The sequence below is a fragment of the Xenopus tropicalis genome, chromosome 1, assembly GCF_000004195.4.
Source record: "Xenopus tropicalis strain Nigerian chromosome 1, UCB_Xtro_10.0, whole genome shotgun sequence".
NCBI lineage: Eukaryota > Metazoa > Chordata > Amphibia > Anura > Pipidae > Xenopus > Xenopus tropicalis.
Genome location: NC_030677.2, coordinates 70,836,585 through 70,859,344, shown reverse-complemented (window position 1 = coordinate 70,859,344; position 22,760 = coordinate 70,836,585). Strand labels below are relative to the sequence as shown.

The 22,760-nt window shown below is 38.9% G+C and overlaps 2 protein-coding genes and 2 long non-coding RNA genes across 4 annotated transcripts in view; 1 reads left to right on the top strand and 3 right to left on the bottom strand.

Annotated features, from left to right (window-relative positions):
- Positions 1–517: 517 nt before the first annotated feature.
- fabp2 (fatty acid binding protein 2) lies at positions 518–3,252 on the bottom strand. The gene is given in 4 exon segments (NM_001112902.1): positions 518–751; positions 1,469–1,576; positions 2,537–2,709; positions 3,146–3,252. Coding segments are annotated over 4 exon segments (399 nt in total). The 5' UTR covers positions 3,213–3,252; the 3' UTR covers positions 518–700.
- A 1,576-nt stretch (positions 3,253–4,828) lies between these two features.
- On the bottom strand, positions 4,829–13,608 carry LOC116411102. The gene is made up of 3 exons (XR_004222847.1): positions 13,523–13,608; positions 7,395–7,560; positions 4,829–7,012 (listed from the first exon to the last, which is right to left on the bottom strand). It is a non-coding gene; the product is annotated as an uncharacterized LOC116411102 (long non-coding RNA).
- Positions 13,488–15,766, top strand: c4orf3. Its single transcript, XR_004222846.1, has 2 exons — positions 13,488–13,969; positions 15,401–15,766. It is a non-coding gene; the product is annotated as a chromosome 4 open reading frame 3 (long non-coding RNA).
- A 2,172-nt stretch (positions 15,767–17,938) lies between these two features.
- usp53 (ubiquitin specific peptidase 53) overlaps positions 17,939–22,760 on the bottom strand; it is a 39,447-nt gene continuing 34,625 nt past the window's right edge. Inside the window, exon 15 of the mRNA XM_002934255.5 lies at positions 17,939–22,744. Within this exon, the coding sequence (XP_002934301.2) occupies positions 21,847–22,744 (898 nt within the window). The 3' untranslated portion in view covers positions 17,939–21,846. The remainder of the gene's footprint in view (positions 22,745–22,760) is intronic.

Below are 22,760 nucleotides of genomic sequence, written 5' to 3'. Positions count from 1 at the left end.
TGTCAGTTGTGATATTAACTAATCAAAGTTGATACTAATTTTCCATAAACTCCATAACCGTTCTCCAGCCTTCTTTGGTCTCTGGTGTCTATTATTATTTCTATAAGGGGTGGTTATATAACTGGCTTATTAAAGGGTGGTAAACAAAGTGCCCTTGTTGCTTGCTTTCGCATGTATCGATTAAACTGTTAATGCATTCACTTATACCACATCTTTTGTAATTAAAATATTAACTCATTGTTTATACTGTAGTCACAATAAGGATCCACCCTGATTCACCCCTGTTTAAAGACTAACTTATAGCTATCATCACTGACTGTGGGCTACTTATGGTGTTTGCCATTAAAGCAAATTAAAGCTGCTCTCAGCAAGGCCATTATTTGGTGATGGCACTCCTCAGTGAGCTGTAATATTCTTATGTTACAATAGAGGGTACATTATGCATGCAATGCAATTCTCTACCCTATGGCATTAGCAGAACTGGACATTTTTAAATAAAAAAAAATTACAAATGAAATCTCAAGAACCACGTTTATTGAATAATATGAAAAATACAAAAATCCTAGGGGAATTTTGAAACTGCTTTACCAATAATATTTACAATAGATGGCCTGTCATGTCAATACATTTGTTAATGTTAGTGTTTAGTTGTTGTATCCCCAGTGTGTCAGCGGTTGTTTCTTCTGCCCAATAATAACACTTAGCCTCTCTTGAAAATCCTTTTAGCTTCTGTACCTTCATAAACATATGTCTGAAAAAAATAAAATGAAAATAACATTATCAAATGCTTCATTAAAATTAATCAACTTGATTAATTTCCGCTTGCCGAAAAAATCAGCCCTACGCCTGGTGTGGCATCAGCCTTAAGGTGGCCATACATGTGGCGATCTGACGATGTTTCGTACGACCATCGGTCGCACGAAACATCGTAAGATCTGCCACACACCATTCAGGGCTGAATTGGCAACAATAGGATTTCTACCTCCTTCTGCCGATTCAGCTCTGAAGGGAGAATTTTGGTCAGGCGCCTTCTATGGCGCCCGATCAAAATTTTCAAACTGGTCCGATCGGCGAGTCGTCCGATATCAGCAGCTTCCTGCGATATCGGTCGACTCGCCGACATGCCATACACGCACCGATTATCGTACGAAACAAGGTTTCGTACGATAATATCGGTGCGTGTATGGCCACCTTAAGGCTGCTGACATTCTGACCTTCACAGAGAACTGTTGAGCCAAAATTTTAGTATTAGCAGTCTGAATATATTAATATCGCAGATCACTAAATAAGTGAATGTAATTTGCAAAAAGTGTTCAGGGTAGCAATCTGATTAAGTGTACACCATTTTGGGGCTTAGAACCCCTTTAAAGAAAATGATGACATGCATTTTGGCAAATTTTAATGCAATGAATCCTAATTACACCACTGCCCCCCAAAACACAAAGGAAGATCTAAAAGCCAAACTCACCTGAACAAGTTCATCACCAATGATTTGTCTAGTAGTTTGCAGGACTTTTCCATTATCTTTTCTGGTGAAAGTTCCAAGAAGCTGGTTGTCCTGTAGGAACCATGAGCCCTGAAATATATAATGTTAACTATGCATAAGTATATGTATTATTTATTGTTATATTTTAAGCTATCTAATGTTGAAAATAAAGTAGCTTTTACTTAGCATTAGAAAATATAAAAACATAACAGATTTTTTAAATGTTCTTATTCTATAATTGGGAAGTCATTCTAGGCATTTACACATTTTGGATGACTGGTTTCAAGCTGCATTTTTGTATTTTCCAATACATAATTTTCGTTATTTAAATGAAAGATGTTTCTGGACTTCAGATCCCAACAAACTTTAATATATTATCAATGGTTAAAGCATGCCAAGTACTATAGTCTAGAAACATGGTTGTATTCTTAAAGCAATACTGGGGGATGCATTTTAGCAGTGTAATATATCTATATATACCTGTATATATAAAGCTAAATGGAGTTTGTATGTCTCTTCATGTGAAATTAGATAGCAGCGTCATCTCACGGCAGTGACTAATGTAAATTCTTATGTATTCTCTGTAGGACCAATGGCAGAAGGATCATTTTCTCAGATGCTGTATTTGCACCAGTGTAGAAAAACTGATCCACTGGCTTCCTTACTACATACATGTGTTCACTGACAGGCACAGGATTGGCTTGTTAGAGAACACAAACTGTGGATATTGGCACAAAAATACAAACTTTTTTTTAGAACATAGGAGAAACATTCAACTGTTACTTTTTTATTGCACATTAAGATTGTTTTCTTATCATAAGGTCTGTTTTTTTACTGCTGACGTGAACAGTTACAAGCACGATAACAACTGATGTTAATAAAGGTAAACATTCAGAGTCTTATCTCAGAGGAATAAGATTACACTGTGTAACAAAGGGCTGTGCTAAACAACCTTCCTTGCTTCTGCTAATACCACTAAAACATGATACACAATTTAAATGGAAAAACTCCATGCATATGGCACAGGCAGAAATATTAGTATGAACTTACATTGAGTTCTGTTCCATCAGCCAGAGAATACTCAAAGGGCTGTGCAAGAGTAAACGTGATATCAATATTACGGAATGTACTGGATTCTTTTACTGTGAAGTTGTTTCCATTTTGCTGGATTATGATCTTCAGGTTGTCGTGTGCTCCCAGCTTCCGTTTCATTATATTTACACCTGCCAGAAGAAAATATAGGTGAAGAAGATGTCAGTGTTAGAAATCCTAGAAACAAAAACTGATTCCTCCAGGTAAGGAAATTAACTTGGAAAATGCTTGGGACAGTAGAATATTTCTATACACACCACCGTAGTTCTTTGATAAAAATGACTAGCTTAGTGAGAATAAACCATACAATTGCATTAAGGAACTGGTGTGGTGTGTGCTCTTTCCACTCTAAGATGGAGCTACAGGTATGTTTTCTTAGTGGTGGAAAACTGTTGAGAAAAATCTGTATGTTGGGAAGATGTGTATGTCAAGAAGTATATTTCATAGCATAGGTAGCTGTCAGCTTCAATAAGAACAGGAAACTGTGATTATACTATGGGAATTGGAATACAACTAAATACATACCAAAAATACAATGTTAGTAATTATGTTAGACACAATACTTACCCATAACTTCCATAAATTTCTCATAGTTTTCATTTCTATCAACCTTCCAGGTTCCGTCAAAGGCCATGGTGATTGGTGGAGGGAGATGTTGGCTAGGCAAAACTGGCTCAACCAATGTAGGGCCACAAGTTCTACTTATATTTATTGTCACCCCATATCTGTGCAGAGATCTCCATGTGATGTGGCTGTCTAAAGTCTGCTCCAAGATATAGTCTTAATTATTCCCCACCCAAAAAGGGTACTCGGAGGTGAAATGTTAACCCTTTCCCACCCTGAGATCACTTCTGACATTAGATTTCTAATAAGTTGTCTGCATAATGTTTTTCATTTAATTGATCTTAAAAGCATTTATGTAATGGGGTATTAACAGGAAGTAAGCACGTGCTGCTATTTTTGTTCCCATGTTTCTTGTAACATGATGGGTTCTGCCTTGAATCAGTATAGTATATAGTCAGTATAATAATTTCTGGTGTAAAATAAGTACATACTGTAAGTTAGTTACCTGACATAAAAAGTATTTTAGTTAATGGGCAGATCATATACAAAAGTCGTATTTCAATAATTAATTTTACAGCAACCCCAAGAAAGCTACTAAATGTTCAGGTGAGATAATATTGCTAATAAATATTGCTGTGTTTCCCCTATTAGAACAAATTACAAAACTACATTTTTTTTGTGATGGGAACATAAGAAACCAGGGTCCTTATAAAACCTGGATGAATGTACAAAATGATACAGTGCCAGTACACCACATTTGAGAATACCAGTACTTATGGGTGGACTCTTTTTTTCTGTTAATGCACATTTAGGGAATAATTATAACATATGTTTTTCATTTCACACACAAATGAATGCTGATAGACAACACATGGACTTTGCAGCTATTCTGTCTTATATAAGAGTGTCTGAAGATGAGCTGATCACAGGTTATTGCACAAAAAAACACAGTTATGATGATATATGCCTTGGATCATTGATGTGTAAGTATATTACATTTTAACTTATGAAGAAACAGCCTGTTACTCCCCAGTTGCATTACTTAATCCAAATATATAGCTAAATAAGACTCTCTATGCAAAATAACCCACTCAATATTTACTAGAAATATACAAATAGTAAAGTTACAGATTACAGAAGGTTTTCTCATAAAAGGTCAGGTCAAAGTGACAAAACGGTCATAGATTACTTTTTATTATAGTCAACAGAAAAAAGAAGCAAATGCAACAAGGTGCAAATATAGCCTTAATACTGCATGATTACAGATATTTTCCATTTGCTAGTACAGGTACCTCAGTGATCAGTGAATATGTGGTTAGTCTCTATGACAATAACTGGGAAAATACACAATATCAGGCCAACTTTTAATTATTTCACTAGTGCACAACATAGCTAGAAACTACCCCAGTCTGTAGGGTGCATCTGAAAAAAATAGCTGTCCTGTGTGCAGCCAGTAAACTCTGTCTCCCATAGAATCCATTTTAATCAAATAATTCAGAATTTTAAAGCTGGTTTCCTTTTTCTCTGTAGTAATAAAACAGTACCATGTAATTGAGTTTAACTAAGATATAAATAATCCTTATTGGGTGCAAAACAATCTCCTATTGGTTTAATTAATGGTCTATAGATTTTTTAGTAGACTTAAGGTATGGAGATCTAAATTACGGAAAGACCCCCTTATCCGGAATACCCTTGGTCCTGAGCATTCTGTATAACAGGTCCTATACCTGTACATCATCACTTTTACACAATGATAATGTAACCCTTTCGGTCATCTCAAGCTTATGTTTTCCTGGTTTACGCTTAAAATCCAAATATCTAGTACTAGTTAAATTTGCAGCATGTGGATTTCATTACAAGTTTTTCTTGAAGTGGATTCCCCATGAAATTAAACATCTGCCGTATAAAATGCCTAAATTTAGAAACCAGTGCAATATGTAGTATGTCAGCAATGAAATGTATATTGTATTTTATTGGTAGGGATTCTAATACAATCCATCAACATAGCAGGATGGCTTTACAAACCCTTTAATTAATGTGATTCTTGGTCTACCAAAGGATTTCCTAGACACGTTAGAATTGATAACGATGAAAAGTTAACACAAAAGTATAACAAAAAATTGACTTTCTTCTAGCCCTAGGATAATCCTTCAAATCAATGGCTCAATTAAGGTTCCAGGTTAAGAAGGGATTTGCTTATGTAGGTGGAGGTAACAAATGCATTTTATTACCTTTGTGCTCCCTGGGGGTGCCTATGGAACATCTGTAGTTATACATGTCATTACCTAGCAGGAATAGGGTATGCCTATACTTTAACTGCTTTGGGCTTGGCAAATGTATATTCTAAGGGGCATGATAGTACTTTAATGTCAGTTCTGTAGAGTCTACATTTTCCTTCACAAATATGGTATAATGATGCACCTGCTGTGTTGTCTATTGAGTTTTACATCACAATGATGCTGGTAATCTGTAAAAAAACAGTGTACCATAAGAAAAAAAGGCCAAATTGTTGTCTTTTTTGGCACTTTTTACACAGAATTTAGTCCCATTATTAAATAAAATAGCATTTCCTTAGTGTATCCTTTGTAGCTGTAATTTAATTAAATGGGCTGTGTACCAGAAATTAACTTGGAATATGTTCATTTGTTAAGTGGTAACACAGAAAAAAAGGCAAAGAAAAGCCTTATCTAGTGTGAATGGACAGGTTAGTTTAGTGTGTCTCTCATTGACTTTTGTACTGAATTATGACATTACATAATAGCACACATTTCATAAGCTAAAACAATAGACCAACACACTTCTCCTTAGCTATACAGCACGCTGACTCAGCTGTGTGTTGAGGACAGATAAGAATAATATAAAGGAACCTGCAAGAACTGACTTATCCATCAAATAAGTATTCATTCTGTTGCATAAGCCAAGATGTAAAGCAGCTGGCCAGCATTTATAAAACACAACTAATGCATGATCAGACAAAAATTAGGCTGGGCAAACCTAGCATACAGGGGGTTTATAAACTCATTGCACTATGCATAGAATTTGCATTTCAGCTCTTTGGGTGGGGCATAAACAGACCCATGAGTCTGTACTGCTAGAGCTAGACCAGACCCTAGGCCCATGCACTGAAATAGTGTGGCTGGTAAATTAACAGCAGTATAATGTTTTTAGTGAGTGCTGATGAGAGAGTGGTGAAGGCCTGACGTGAACAGTGATTTGACCAATAATGCCTGGGATATGAGCAGGCAAGGATGGGTACAGTAAAGAATTGGAAGTCTGCTTCCTGGAATGAACTTGGTGTTTTGACCTGAAACACCCTCTTTGCCAAAGTTAGGATGGCATTGTGTGTGTCCATTGTGGCAGAGGTAAAGACACAAGTTTGCTTCTGTCATAGAATCTGATGCTATAGGTTTCATGGTTAATCAATTCTGATGCATAATACATTGATTTATATGCCACACAATGTAAATAGGAATTATTACTATTTATCCTTGTATCATGAATGCCTATATTGCACATATACTCAGGTAACTGACCATGTGCAGTGCATCGGCAGAAAAGAAGGATGGGGAGCTACTTGGGGCATCTTTGAAGGCACAGATCTTTACTGCTGTGGTGGCCTAGGGCTGGTACAGAAGCCCAAAACATAAGGTATTTTTGCTTAATTCTTTGTTGTGTTTTAATAATCCTTACATAACAAGTTACATAACACATTGCACAATATTTAGTCTCTAGGTTATGTACAACAACCCACTTTTTTTCTGTATTTCTCTTTTACCTTTTGTGGAGGGATAGGAGTTGCACGGACACCCACAATAATGCAGTTTGCATGCTCCTCTAGCCAAGTCTGTTCTTGTATCCTGGCCAAGTTCCCTAAAGAGAACACAGAGTTTTGCATAAAAGTGTGTGTGGCTGTCAGAATAAGCATAAGAGAATACTTTGGGGGGTGGTTTGCAACTGCTCAACCGTGACCAGAAAATTCCAAGGAGGTTAAAAATGTAAAAAGGCATTAACTGTAAAACAGAGTTAAAAAAATAAACTATTGAAATCACAGAATAACAACCATACAGTAACTATGTAAAACAGAAAGGAAATAGATGTGTTGCCATGCTGAACAATAGCATGGCACAGATCAACTCTGAATAACATTTAATTTAGTAGTTACTGAATACTCTAGTAACTCAAAATTGGACCCCAATCAACTATATTAAAAACATGGGACTGGAAAGCTGTGGAAACATCTTGTAACATTTACCAAAGGTAATCTGTGTGGTTCTGTCAAGATCCTGCCTTTCACCTGCATTGTAAGTTTTCTGGCTTTCTCCTGTCCTCTTGTAGGTTAGTGTCACTGCTGCTGGGTTTTTTTTCCCCCAGAGTTCTTGATTCTGAATTCTTGCTTAGTCTTGTGGCTGCCACCTTTTCTGGAAAAAATACAAATATGTTTTTAAATCTCTATTAATAAGCCTTAAGGCTATAAGCCTTATTTGTGTGCTTAGTGTTTGCTGCTGTTTTTGTCCGAGGTTGGCAGTTTCCAGGTTCTGGCCTGTTCCTCCCTAAACTGGATTTGTCCCTTCCCCTTCTCTTACAAGAGGATAATGATTTGCTCTTACAGTTTATTAGGGCTATGTCTTCTGATTCACATTTCAGCTGCCTTGGTTTTGTCTTGGGGCTTTGGCAACATAATGAGGGAAATCAAAAGCCACGACATACTAGAATTATTATTATTATAAATACAATAAAAGGCATACTGGTCAATTTCTCAACTCTTTTTCATGCTTAAAATTGACTATATGGGAGATAGGCTTCCCATAATTCAGAGCTTTCAGGATAAGGGGTTTCCTTGTAGAGGATCACATACCAGTACTTTACTTATTTTGGGAAATAAGTGAAAACTGATCCAACAAATTAATAGTGTCATTTACAATACAACTTTACTTGACCAGCTTGACCTATACAAATCTCCAATTCCAGGAAATTAAAAAATGCAAATACTATTCTGCCCCTGCTGGTCAAACAGTGTACACGTGTAATACTGTATATTTTGAAAAGCCCTTTTTGCAGCTGGATAGGAAATCCCCTCGAAACCTCTTGCCAAAAAGTATAAAAGGATATATATCCTTTATAACTTTTTGATAATTCCACACATATAATATATATATATATATATAGTTTAAACATTAAAAGTTTAAAACATTAAGGCAGTACATTTTTTTCATATCACATTAATCTAAGGACAAAGCACTGCTGACCTCTACTGGTAGACATAAAGTAGCATTTTGTTTCACATAGCAATCAGGATTTGGTATTACAGAGCTTGGTTATGCTATGGTTGAATTTCAAGTATTTAATATAGGGTTGCCAATTTAGGGACACAGAGAAATACAGCTATAAGGGCTGCACTGATAATTTGTGTTCATGGGTTCATACCAACAGACAGAACAGAGAGAGTGGGTGCATCAGAGCAAAAAGAATGTTTGGGCACCAATATTTTTTACTGACTGCATAAATTTGTGTCCATTTTCACATGCCACATTTGCACTTGCAGTCATAAATGAGCTTCTAAAGGAGAAGGAAAGGTTAAATCACTGGGGGTTGCCAAATGTTAGGCAGTGATTACATTCACTGGTCGCTGAATACTGCACTGACCTGTGGTACCTCTGTAGCAGCAGTGGAATATCTTCTTGTGCTTCTTTTTCTTTAAGCAAAAAAGTTGACTTTTCACTCTATTGCACATACATTAATACCCTAGGCTGATGCAGCTTTTAGCATCCAGAAGCAACAGCCCTGGGTATCAGGTAAATAAGTATAATCACTGCAAGGTGCCTATTTATCTTTCCCTCTGCTATAAGTATCCTCCTGTTTCAGTCTAGATGAGGAAAATTGCTATTAAAAACCTAAAAACATCCACCTGACATTTTTCATTGTTTAATAGAGGAGATACACAAGACTCTCTCTCACAAGACCAATTTTCTACTTCATTGTAAATATTTATAGTGTTTTCTGATCTATTCTTTCATATAGGGAAAAATCCATGCAGAGCTTTGTCCCAGCCCAGTATGTGTTAGTAAAGCATCTCTATCTTACAACTTACAGGAAAAGCACCTAGATATTTTACAAATATGTTTATTCAGATTCCAGATTTTAGCACTTAGGGGCCAGCCTGGGGTGGCACATTGTGGTCTCTAGGGAAATACTAGATCGGCAACAAAAAATTGCCTTTTAGGCGTATGGCCCTATAGTTTGTTTAGCCGTTGAATGTGTTTAGGGATACTTATCATTGCAATGTAGTTTTAGTATCATTTGACAGTTATCAATCCAGGTATAAGTCTTATTTAATATGCTTCAATCTTCATTTTGTTTTCCTTATTATTGATCATCACTGACACATATGCTATTCTGTTATAATCACTGATTGTTTAAACAAACTTTGCCCAAATACAAATCACAGAATACACCAACATTGTTGATTTAAGCATACTGTGAGCTGTAGTGCAGCAACATCAGGTTAGTATGCTTAAAGCAAGATTGCAGAATATTGTAAGCACTTTTGGGCAGGGCTCTCTTCACCTCTTGTATCGGTTATTGATTGCTTTATATGTTACTCTGTATGTCCAATGTATGAAACCCACTTATTGTACAGCGCTGCGGAATATGTTGGCGCTTTATAAATACATGTTAATAATAATAATAAAACTTTCCCACAGCTCTCCAGGGCCAGCAGCCCTATTACAATACAAACAATCCACCAATGAGAATACCACTTAATTTGTGTAAATATGGCCCTCTGTTCTTTGTTCCTGGAGGCTTTAAACAAACCTTAAACTAAATAAAGTATATCCTCTCTCCTCAAAGTGCTCTCTGCTACACAGAGCACTTTGTTGTCTGACACTCATTACAGGGCCTGGAATTTTAGGTATACAGTCAAAACAGCCCCCACAGGCCCAATATATAGTGACTGTCTATAGAGTCTTACAACAGCACCTCACCTCTGGCATTTGCCAGAATCTACAGATTGCCAGTCCAGAGGTTGGGGTGTTTGCCAATTGCTGTAGGCAAATTTAAATTGAATAAAAAAAATGCAACCAAAGACATTTTTGCACAATTATGTGAATCAGATGTTTTACTTTTAGCGATTCACCCCCAACAAAAAGGAATTTTTGGGATGGCAATTTCCTGTGGACACACCAACTAAGGTCCCCACCATTTGCTACCCCTCTTACAGTAGAATATCATGAAGTAAAAAAGAATACAATAATAGATCTGGTAAACAGCATTCACACTGAATTCTCTTGCATGTGTCCATTTTAGATTATCTACCTTAGAAAACTAGGGGCACAGGGTGTTATTTTCAACTAAGTGTGAGGTTGTGTGTATTTGGGTCTATTTGGTGATAACAGTGAGGTCAGGACTGGCCTACAGGAAGGATGCATACTCAGGCACTTTGTGCATAACATTCTTCCCATGGTTGCCATACACTGTTGTATTTTTGGAGGCAGCCCCCTAGAGGTAGGTACGTTTGTTTAAAAGTAGTCAGTTGATTGCCAGTTGGGGGTTTTAACCTCGAAAGCAAAAAAGTTGCAGACAAAACTAAGTCACTTTAGTAAGTGTATAATGAAGCAGTAGAATTCTTAATAAATTAGATATTCAGAATTCAACTAACAAGGTATTGCAAACACTACATGCATGGTAAACCTAAAACCTTATCAGGATTACAACAAAAATTGACTAAGACAGTTCATCAGTGAGCAAAAACATCTCATTATTAAGATGGCATTTCAAGTACACAAAGGTCCAAAACAGCATGATGTCATGGATGTTTACTGCTCATGTGCACATTGCACTGTAAAACTAGGGTCGTCTGGGTTAAATCTGCCTGCCCAGTATTCCAAATTATGTAAACTGGGCAGGACTCTTCTATATTGGCGTGGCGATCAGCCAATCACCACATCATAGCCCCACCCCATGACAGCACAGCCCCCAATGATGACATCACCCTGCCTAGTGATGGCACCCCCCCCCCCCCACCATGGAGGCAACCCTATGTAGGGGAATCCAGGGGAATTAGCTATGGTGATGGGAGGCCATGGGATGGGGCCGAAACAGGACTAAATCTGGGGAGTCTACAGTTTCTGGTTTCCTTGTTGGAGCCTCTCACTGCTCTACTTACTACCCTAATCTTATCTCCCACTCCTAGAGCAAGTTAATACAGAAACTGTTCTCACACTGACTTCTCCAACTAAGCAAGTGGGATCCATAAAAAGAGGCCCAGCACAAGGTAATGTCACGATCGGCAACCCAAAACCCAGAACAATTGCCAAGGTCCCGGTCACAGCTCACACTTCTGCCTATAACAACCACCTTTTCCTTCGGGTGGAGCCCTCCGCTACTCGGGTGCCACCAGGTCTTAAAGTGAGAGGACCAGGGCAAAGGTTCTGGGCAAGCAAGGGTACCAGATCGTTTGAAAAGGACTGGAGGAGCTTACAAGAGTGGGTGTCAGGCAGGCCTGGTCAAAACCAGAACAGAAGCGCAGTACAAAATCAGGATCAAGAAGAGTAGTCAAACAGGCAAGGGGTCAGTTCAGGCGGAGTTCACTTGAAGTCAGGATACAGGCAAGGGTCAGAACCAAATACACAGGACAGAACAGAAGCACAACCAGAATCTTTGCTAGAAAGACCTATAATGGGCAATGACTGAGTGCAGAGCAGAGGTTTATATAGGCAGGTTGGTTGTTAACACAGAGCACATTTGACCAGGTTAACAACAGGTGAAACTAACCCTGTCTACATGAATATACCAGGGTTACCTAGCAGGGAACCAGGACCTTAGCTGTCTGCTCATATAGAGCAGTGGCAAAGATACTGCACAGCAGCCTATAGGCCACTTCAATTCCAGGCAAGATTCCAAGGCAAGGTTACAGGCAAGGTTACAGGTGACTTCTCTTCATAGCCCTACTACATACCCATAAGAATCTTAATTTTGTAGGGTACACTTGACAAAGCGATTGTGTCCACAAAATGTAGTGTGGTTCCGTACGGTTGCCACCTTTGCCGGTGGCTTAACCCAAAGGGGGTGAGACTTATGTCATTGTGGGTGGGGCAGTGACGCTGGGGGTGAATATGATGACATCATTGGCAGGCACATTGATATTGGGTGGGGTCAGGGGTGTTTTGGTGGCCTAGTTGATGGCAGCCCTCACTCTCTGCATTTAGTTTTTTTTGTATCGGAGCAGGTTGAGGTGGGGCACATAACCATGCCCGAAATGGCAATCTGTGGATTCTGGCAAATGCCAGAGGGGCTGCTGTAAGACACCATAGACAGTCCCTACTTATTGGGCTTGTGGGGGGCTGTTTGGGCCTATATGAAACACACGGCCGTAATTTAAATTACAGTCTGGGTCTGCCAATCACTAATGGAGAAAGCACGATATCTCTCTAGCTCACTAGAAGAGCCAAAATTCCTATTTAAAGATCACAATTTCAGCTCTTAAAGGAGAAGGAAAGGCCAAAATGTTAGGCACCCCCAAGTGACTTTAATCGCTTACCTATTACCCTGGGCTGGTGCCCCTGTACGAAAAGAACAGCACCAGCCCGGGGTAGCAGCGATCGCTTCCTCCTTCTTATTCGCTTGCGCGCGCATGCGCAGTAGAGAAGCTGAACTTAAAAAACAAAGTCAGCTTTTTACTCTACTGCGCATGCGCCGGCCGACGGATTTCGCCGGGAGAAGAAAAAGGAAAGAGGAAGCGCTGCGCTGCAGGTACCCCGGGCTGGTGCTGTTCTCTCCTAACAGGGGCACCAGCCCGGGGTACAAGGTAAGCGATCTAAGTCACTTGGGGGTGCCTAACATTTTGGCACCCCCAAGTGACTTAGCCTTTCCTTCTCCTTTAAAGATACCAGGTAAGTTTATCAACCCACCTTATGGAAGCAGCGTCCCTGGGTAAGGTTATGGCACCGGGGTGTCTATTATACACAATGGGGTATCTATACAGAAACCAGTTGTCCAGAAAGCTCTAAAATACAGCAATGCTAATTCATTTTAAACTGATTTACTTTTTCTTTGTGTAATAATACTTTATAATAGCTATGCCATGTTTAAAGAGTTCATAGTTTATTTCTTATGTTTTCCATGTATTTGCCAGATTATTGTTTGATTCACAAGGCTCAAACCCAAACAGACAGCTAAAACACAAACAGCCCTAAGAAAATGCAAACTCTTTGAGGCAAAACCAAACAGGTGGAAACCCCACGTTCCTGTCGTAAAAAGTTATTGGACAGAACTACTTATTCCATGGGAGCGTCTCATGAAGCGTTGTACAAACGGGCCCTACCACCTAAACGGTTCATTGACTTTAGAAACCCAACCACCAGATACCATGTTTAGACGCACTATGAAGAGCGTGTTTCTTTAACCTTGCACAATGGCATTAAACAGAGGCGTAAAGTGTTTCTGGTTCCCATGGATACCGCAGTTGGCGTCGCTCCCTTCCCTGCTGTGAATGTGACACGCAGCACACACAGCCCCGCCCATCACATGACCGGCTATCACTTCCGCCTCTGCTACCGGGGCGCAGCCTCTCACTATAGGTAAGGCAATGGAAACGCAGCAAGCCAAGCACCGGAGCAGCGGTGAGACATCAGGTCACGTACCCGGCCCCACGGAAGGGGAAATGAATGAGAGAGTGGCGCCGAACCCTGCAGCACTGGCCGAGCGCAGAAGGGAGGCCCGGGGTTACCTACAGTCTATCTCTCACCACTCCTACTGGTTCGATCTGTGGGTCTTCCTGCTTTTCGACCTAGTGCTTTTCCTCTTCATCTACCTCCTGCCCTGAGCTGTGTAAGTGCCATTCTTTATATATCGTTGGGAAGCGATGAGCATTGGGGGCCACTTACTCAATGGTAGTTAGGGAGGCTGCCGGTGTATAAATGTGTAGAAAGGGTGTGAGTAATTTATAAGTGAATTACACACTAGTAGCATATTCAGGGGTTTAGCTGCTACCTGCACCCATTTATATATCACATCTCACAAAGATTGCTAGTCCTAGTTCAGATTTAGCCTACACAATGTTTAAATTCCCTAGTGTTTTGTATTTGGCCAGTACTGGTCTATTAAATGTTAAGTATTCTTTGGGCATTATATTGACCATGTATGACTATGACACGATTGCCTTTCAACAAGCACCATTTAAAGGAGACATATCATATAAAAATTAAGAATGTGGCAGTGAATTATGCTCCTCTAAATATAGAAGGATTGTGTTTCAGACTGATTTATTGAGAAATTTCACCAAAACTCTCAGTACGCTGCATTGTAGGATAGGAACCAATCAGCATTCTAGGCTGACCTGATAGGGAACTGAATCCTGTCTTTGCCTGTGTGAGTGCAGGGCTGTGATTGGATCTCCCTCTCATACTGTGCTTCTGGCAGGGACCGTAGGACACGCCCACTCTTCATTTGAAACAAAGACTGAGAACTGATAGGATCTATAGGGAACTCTAATAAAGGGGCTGTTTTTACAGATAGGATTCTTTTTTAACCCAAAGTCAAACCAGCACCATATATTATTCATAATTGCCTACAAAATTAGTTTTTTTTTCCCCATATATACAATATGTCTCCTTTAATTGTGTCAACATTAAAGGAACAGTAACACCAAAAAATTAAAGAGCTTTCAAGTAATAAAAATATAATGCACTGTTAAAACTGGTGTGTTTGCTACAGTAACACTACTATAATTTATATAATAAGCTGCTGTGTAGCCACGGGGGCAGCCATTCAAGCTGGAAAAAAGGAGAAAAGGCACAGGTTACATAGCAGATAACAGATAAGTTCTGTAGAATACAATAGTGTTTTATCTGTTATCTGCTATGTGCCTGTGCCTTTTCTCCTTTGAATGGCTGCCTCCATGGCTACATAGCAGCTTATTTATATAAATTATAGTAGTCTTTCTGAAGTAAACACACAACTTTTACCAGTGCAGGGCAGCAGCACATTATATTTTAGTTACTTTTATACACTTTAATTTTTTGGTGTTACTGTTCCTTTAACCACTAAAAAACATGGGAATCATCTGCAACTTGCACCAATGAGCCACTGCTTCTGCCTTGTGGCTAAAACTTGATCGTCCTGTTAGACTGGTAGTACGACCTATAGACGTGCATTTGTATTTGCTCTTATTGAAGAGGTTGTTTCCATTGTTATACATGCCAACATGATTGTCTTTATATGAGGGTGATACTGACAGATTGTCTTTACTTTCCTTTACAGCAATAAGCCAGTAAATGCCAAACAATGTGGATGGATCTTTGGAAGCAATGAGCCCTGCGCCTTTACCCCTCTCACCTGGGTGACACGTTGCAGTGTTATACAGAGGTGTGCCTTACTAAATTGCACTAGAAGTCTACTCTATGGCTATTGGGTCAAGATTTGCAGACTATAATAGACTGTTTCCTCAATATATCCAAGAAGAACGGAGTATTTATTTTTCTGTATGACGAATAGGCTCTGCTTCATGACCAAACTCTTATTGCAGTACTGTGAGAAAAAGTGTTTAATTTATAACAGAGACAGATTTTAATTGACAAATTAAAATTCTGTAAAGGTATTTCTAAATAAACTCTTTCTAAAAGCATATTTTGGCTTCAGACTGATTAATCAATTCTTCAGTATCATTTGAACTGATTGCAGACTTTTTTATGAAGATGATTTATTTCTTAATTTTAGCTGCACCAACTGCATCACCCCTATTTGTCCCTGCTTTACCCTTCCCTTATAGCACATTGTAGAGCTGTATGGTGTTGGCAGCTGCCATGTTTGTTCACAGCAATTCCAGTCCAGATTATGGGCCAGTGTGCATGCTGTCCAACCTGGGAACAAGGGATGCAGCCAAACATGGTGGCTGTTAATACTGCTGCATAACTCTGCAGTTAGGGAGGTTATATGGGGGAACAGTTATGAAGTGGAAAGTGGGGATTAGCAATTAATGTGTCAGGTCCTGTGTACTAGGGCTAAAATTAAAGGAAGAACACAAAATTTGGAGAGGACTGGATGCAATTTAGGCTAATGACAAGCATGGTTCTCTGCTGGCAGAGAAAGTGTCAATACCACCCTCTGCCTGTAGGCAGATTTTGGCTCAAAGAGGCACATGGGTGTTTTTGGGCTGAAATTCATCCCATATTCACAGTGACAGGTTAATGCCAAGATACGGGGGGGTAAAAACTTAGGCCATGAAAATAATACATATTACAATATTGCTCATAAAGCTCCATGTTGAAGTAGGCTAACAAGGATGCAGCAGAGGATGAAGATCCATGCATCCAAAGTTGGTTACCCAAGTTACATACTCCTGACCTCTTGAGCCGTGGTCCTATTGGTGGCTGAGCCTGATTGTTGTTGACCACTAATCAGTGGTGGTAAAGATGTAGTTCGGTAGAAGGGAGCGGGCCCTTGATTCACTTCTTACCATGAGCCCCCAAATACACCTGTCTGACAATGCCTGTTCTAGCATTTCAAGACCACAAATGAAGGAAAGATTTTGTGGTTTGGAATAGAAAGCCATATTTATTTTGGATTCCTAATATGTACTTTAAAAAAATATATGGTTTCAGTACAGTATGCTGATTTCTGTGGTGGGGCTTTGAAATATTGGTAGTGTACTGAGTTTTTTACAAATACAATTCGAAATCTCCATAAAACTATTCATCTTTGGTATCGGCACATTCATGAGATTTCAAAATCAGCTCTTTTTCTAACATACAGTAGTGGGCCCAACCAGTGCCTCGCGAGCAACATGTTGCTCACCAACCCCTTGGTTGCTCCCAGTGGCTGTAAACGAGGGTCTTATTTTGGAATTTCTGGCAGTTTTTATTACCTAAAAACCAGATGGACTGTCAAACAGAGCCTTCTGTAGGCTGCTAGTCCACATAGGGGCTACCAGCCAATCACAGCCCTTAATAAACAAGTGAGTGGCTACAACACTTCAATCCTCCTTCAGTTCTTGTAAACTTTTTGGGGGGGAGGTATATTACATCATACCTCAAATACTGTACCAGACAAAGGTAAAAATGCTTTGCACAAAGTGTGCTTCACATCTAGTAACCTCTAGAAACCAGATTTTCTTTAAACGTTTGAAAAATAAATGCTAAATTCTAATTGATTGGAGCAGATAGTGCTGGGCGGTATGACCAAAAATTTATATCACGGTATTATTCAAAATTATATCGGTATCACGGTATTTGACGGTATTTTTTTTTCCCCATGCATGATTAGGTGACCACCCCAAACACCCCCCCCCGCCACCCCAAACACCCCCCCCGCCACTATAGCTTCGTGCACATTTGCATGTCCAAGGGGAGTATTTATAAACACTGGAGATACACCTTACTGGTAAAGTTGCCCATAGCAACCAATCAGCAATAAGATTTTAACAGTCACCTACAAGCTAGAAAACAAAAGCAAAGATCTAATTGGTTGCTATGGGCAACATTACCGGTGATGTTTGTCTACAGTGTTAATAAATATACCCCCAAAGATACTGTTTGCCTTATCTTAGTAGCACTAAAATCTCACCCATCCTAGTTTCAGTGCTACTGTCAGATTGCATCCAGGTAGCTGCAAAAGTGCAAGTAAAATGAACTCTATTATTTGACCAAATGATCACAGTCAATATTTTAGATAGAAACACCAGAAAATCCAAGAGGCCCCAGAGGCACACTGAATTAAAAGCAGACATGCTTTAAGTCCTTAACAGTACACAGGAAACCCACTGAATGAATGAAATAAAGAGTTAACTGATGCAAAAACACATTGATGTTAAAAAAATATTTTATTACATTAATGTAACATTGATTTTTGATTGTCTTCACATATTGGCATACTCAACAGTTTTACAGAGATTCTGCCAAATAATACAATTGCAAAACTAGATATTATGTCTAGACAGCAATATAAGAATTTCACTTTTAGATCACCAATAGTGCACTCAAATGAGTCTCCTAGTGTTTTAGTGCAAATTATTCTTTCCCCCTTCAGGTCAAAATGATTATGGTTTTTGCCAACTATTTGCTAAATAGAATTCTATTTCTTTTGCCATTTGACTATCAAGCATTTCTGCAATGCTTTAAACTGCATGGCCTCTTAGGACAATGGCACATGGTGCTACAGCACTGTGATGGTCAGCAAAACTTGCAGGTCAAGGCTATCATTGTTCAGAAATGTGGAATTGAATGTTTCTGAGCAGTGATTACCAAGCTGGAAATCACATAGGCATCAAATGTGCCATTGCCCTTAGAACTGGGATATTGGGCTAGATAGGTTAATAATAGTGTTTGTTCTCAAATACCTTATAGTCAAAAAATCCCTTCAACAGCACAAGTGGAAAAAAGGCAGGACCTGGGGAAATCAAGCTATATAGCTATGGCTCATTTTTCTTCTGGATCCAACTTTGAGACATTTTATAAAAAAAACAAAAAGTAAAGGCCCAAATGCCTCTGCTTGTTGTCTGTACCTTTTTTATTCACATAAATTCACCCATGCTGTAGTGAGAACCAGGTTGAAGGGGTTGAACTGCAAATGACTTGCAGACTCTCCCCTGTCAATTTCCACCACAGTTAAAACTGCCATCCAAAGCTGAGGTGACAGCTACTCTGAGTCATGAAATTACCTGGCTACATCATCATTTGCCTTTTGCAAGGTACTGGACAAATCAGCATCAACTACACAGCTGCCCATCGGCATCCCCTGTGGTAAATACTAACTTCTGAAAGGCTAAAAAAGGAGCATGATAATATAAATGGTGCTTGCCATTCAGGGGGGTGCAGAAGTGTTATACATAAGGCTCCTCTGGTTTAGTATTTAAGTGACAAGGAGTGTAGCTAAATATTGCACAGGAACATTAAAAATGACTTGCTCTGTTAAAACACAGTAAATCTACTTCCAATCATATATATATCTCTATATACAAAAATGTAACATTGACAGAATGTTCAGAAACATTGCAATTTCCAAAAAAGGCAGTAATATAATGAACAAAGTACAGAATATTAAGAAATGTATTTTGCCTTATATTTAATATATATATATATTACAAGAAGTTTTAAAATATATTTTGTATGGTACAAATATATATATCAATACATCAGAACATATATAAAATATATATTATATAGATATATCAGGCACAGAAGCAAACCCATACAAAAATTGTAAAGCCCACTTTCAAGACTAAAAACACATTAGAAAGCATGAATAATAAAAACAACCAATTTTCAGGACAGGGAATTGTACAAGTCTTTCCAACTCAATCAGAGCAACCATATTTCTCTTTAGTACTGAGGGGCTTTACCCCAGTCTGTAAAAGGAGTGTGTTGCGTATGCTTAAGCTGCAGTATTTTATCTGCATTTGGTGACAAGTGCTTTGCCCTGTGATGTACTGCTGGGGTAATGAACACCGGCCATCAGCTGCATGCAGGTATTGCTGTCTTATGAACTTGGGCACACCTGTAAGAAACAGGCACCTGTGTCGTGCTGCAGCCTACCTGTTTCAACAACTATAGCTATAGAACCTGCATTCAGCTGGTAGTGGGTGCATTAAAAGGCACAGAAAAGCATCACAGCCTGAACACAGGGCAAAGCACCTTTAGAGATATCCAGACTGCAGATCTCCAGCTCACACCTAGCACTCAACAACACTGGCTTGGTACTAAGCAGCTGTCTGAGACAAAGCTTAGACAGTCCTGGTATTAGTACTCTGTGGCGCCATGTGGGGGGGGGGGACCTCAAACTGGCATACAAATATTACTGCAACAGAACCAGGTCTACCAGTTATTAACTGAAGGGGTAATATTGGATTTATTTGTGGAAAATAAAGACCAGTGTTGTGCTTGCATATGTTATTTTTGATTAGTTATGGCCTGTGACTTCTACATAAAAAGTAGGAATCCTTACTTTTTTGCTTATATCATGTAGGAAGCCCACTGCAATGGTTCCATGTAATCTTCATGATTTCAGTGTGTATTACATACATCAAAAACATTTGGCCCTTAGTATACATCCAACTGTTTATCTAGATTTTCTTTTTTTTTTTTTTAAATGATCATTTATTCATTTCATAATAACAAACTCAAACTTTACGCCCTTAGCTCAAATGAAAACGACTGGACCTTTTCTGTTTGAGGAAAGAGTTAGACCTTTTTCCCTAAATGTAAATAAGAGAGCATGAGAAGAAAGTTTTAGTGTATTAGTGTAACAGATTACCAAAAGCTTGCATTATATATAATGTAATCAAAGGCACTCTACCCTCAACATTTTGTGTTTATTAATGAGACAATACATTGTGCATTTATGCATACACTAAATAAGAATTTATATTCTCTCTCTGTTCAGGCAAATATGCACCTGTGCAGCTGACCTCTGGGGGCAGAAATTTTGAAAGAAAATTGGGATGAATGTTTCTTTGGTGTTGTGGCTATACCTGGAAGTCTAGCCTGAAGGCCAGTTGGGGTAAAATCTGAGGCAAGCATTTGCTTCCAGCATATTCCTGGCACTCCCTGATGTTGGGCCAAAAAATGGGGATTTGAACCCTAAGTCTAATATAAAAACAAAACAAAAAAAAGACCTCAGCCATTTCCCTGAGAAATTCTCATTTCCAAACAAAAAGGTAACAACTCCATTTCTCTGCATATATAAATGAATGGGACTGGCTGCCCTACATGCCCCCAATGAGACAGCCACATCTGTTAGTATTATCAATAGATAAACATACAAAAGGTTATGGCATTCATGGTGGATTTTGGGTGTTCTGCCCTCCAGCAATGGGGCTTGTCAGATGACTGCACCACACATTCATTTGCAAGCCATTTAACTTTATGGGGGGCTGTTTTGGACAATCCTCTATATGTGGAAGGCAAAATGGCTGAAATGTGCCCTGTGTGCACTACTGTCAAAAGAGAAGCAGTATTCTGTATGTAATCAATCACCCAAAAATGTGTTTGGATTAGGAAATAACTAGAAATGTACCCTTGCTTATAAAAAAGGGGATCCTTTCCGTTTACTCTGCCCCATAAGCAGGACATATTCATAATCCCTTAAACCTGCTAAAATTAACATTTCTTACACTAAAGCTGCAGATTTTACAATATAACCATGCACAAAAAGAAATGGAAAACAACTAGCTTCTATTTTAAATCACTAACAGCTTTGTAATCCACTGCTGAGATTCTCCATTGCCATAAAAATATACAGATTTCATACACTGTGTTATAAAAACCTGTCTTGTTAATAAAATGTACAGTTTTAACACCCCCCCCCCCCCCCCCACACACACACATTAGCTTGTACACTCACATTGGTGCTTTGGTTTAAGAACCTGCCTTAAAACTGCGATAGACTAAGGCTAGCAGAAAAGAAAGGGGATGTCCGCCTAAACATGAGCTTTTATCATACTGCATACAGTAGAAATCTATGTCAATGACACTAGCAACTATACAAAGCACTGTAAATGCCAGCTGCATAAAGCTCCAATAGAAAGGCAATTAAAAGCCAAACCTTGAAAGACTGATTACGGGTTTACTTAGATTATTACTGTAAACATGATAAAAGGTTCTGGAAAACTAAATGAGTTCTATAGTTTGACTGTACACTTTGTATTATACAGAAGTAAAACATGTATAGAAATGATTCTGGAATAAATAATAATAAAAAAAAAAAAACACAGACTACCGATTACATGGTATACCTCCCAAAGTTTGTTTGGAACGTGAAGCATTTTCTAAAGTTCTATGGTATGCTGGTTCCATTAATTTATCCGTTAGCTGCAGATGACCAGGATCTCTCTGGTACCCAGAACGGTCTCCCATATTCATTCTGGGCCTGTGGTGATATTTCATCCTGTATGTGTCTGTCATACAGTTATCAACTGAGAAGTAAGTAGTGGGAGCAATAGTATCATTTATATGTGGGGCAACATCTCTACCAATAGTGTGTGAGTTTATCTTTGACTGACAGCCATAAGAGGAAGAACCAGCCAGGTTGACGGGTTTAGTATTAATTTCGGTACCATGAAATGATTCTTCCTTTGGATAATAGCCACTATCAGGCTCAGATCTAATGAAATCCCCAGATAAATATCTCTCAGAGATTCCAGGATAAGCTCGTGCTAATGTTTCAGAAAGTTTACTGCTGATTGTGGATGCAAAGCTTTGTTCAGTTCTTTGTGCCGCATTTCTTACATATTTTTTGGGGGGTAGAGGGGGAGGTACTTCAGGAGGATCTACAGAGCAGCGCTCATCTCTGCTGCATGACTGATCCTCATTGAATACGAAGAACTGAGAATTCATATACTGCAGCCTGTTGCTCGGAGAGGCCAGCTGTGAAGAGGTTTTAGCTGCATGCTGTCGCTGGGAACACAATCCATTATTCAGCATTTTTGCTGGGCCTGTTGAAATTTCTCGTAACGAGTGAATATTTTCATGGTGCAAACGACAGTTGTCCGAGGGACAAGAATTCAACCAGCTAGAACTTTCCAGACTATCCTCCGATTCCTTCACATCATCGTTTGATGCTGACAACAGGTTTGGTGAGCGTAGGTCTCTTCTCAATTCAACAAATTGCTTCCTGAATAAGAAAATAA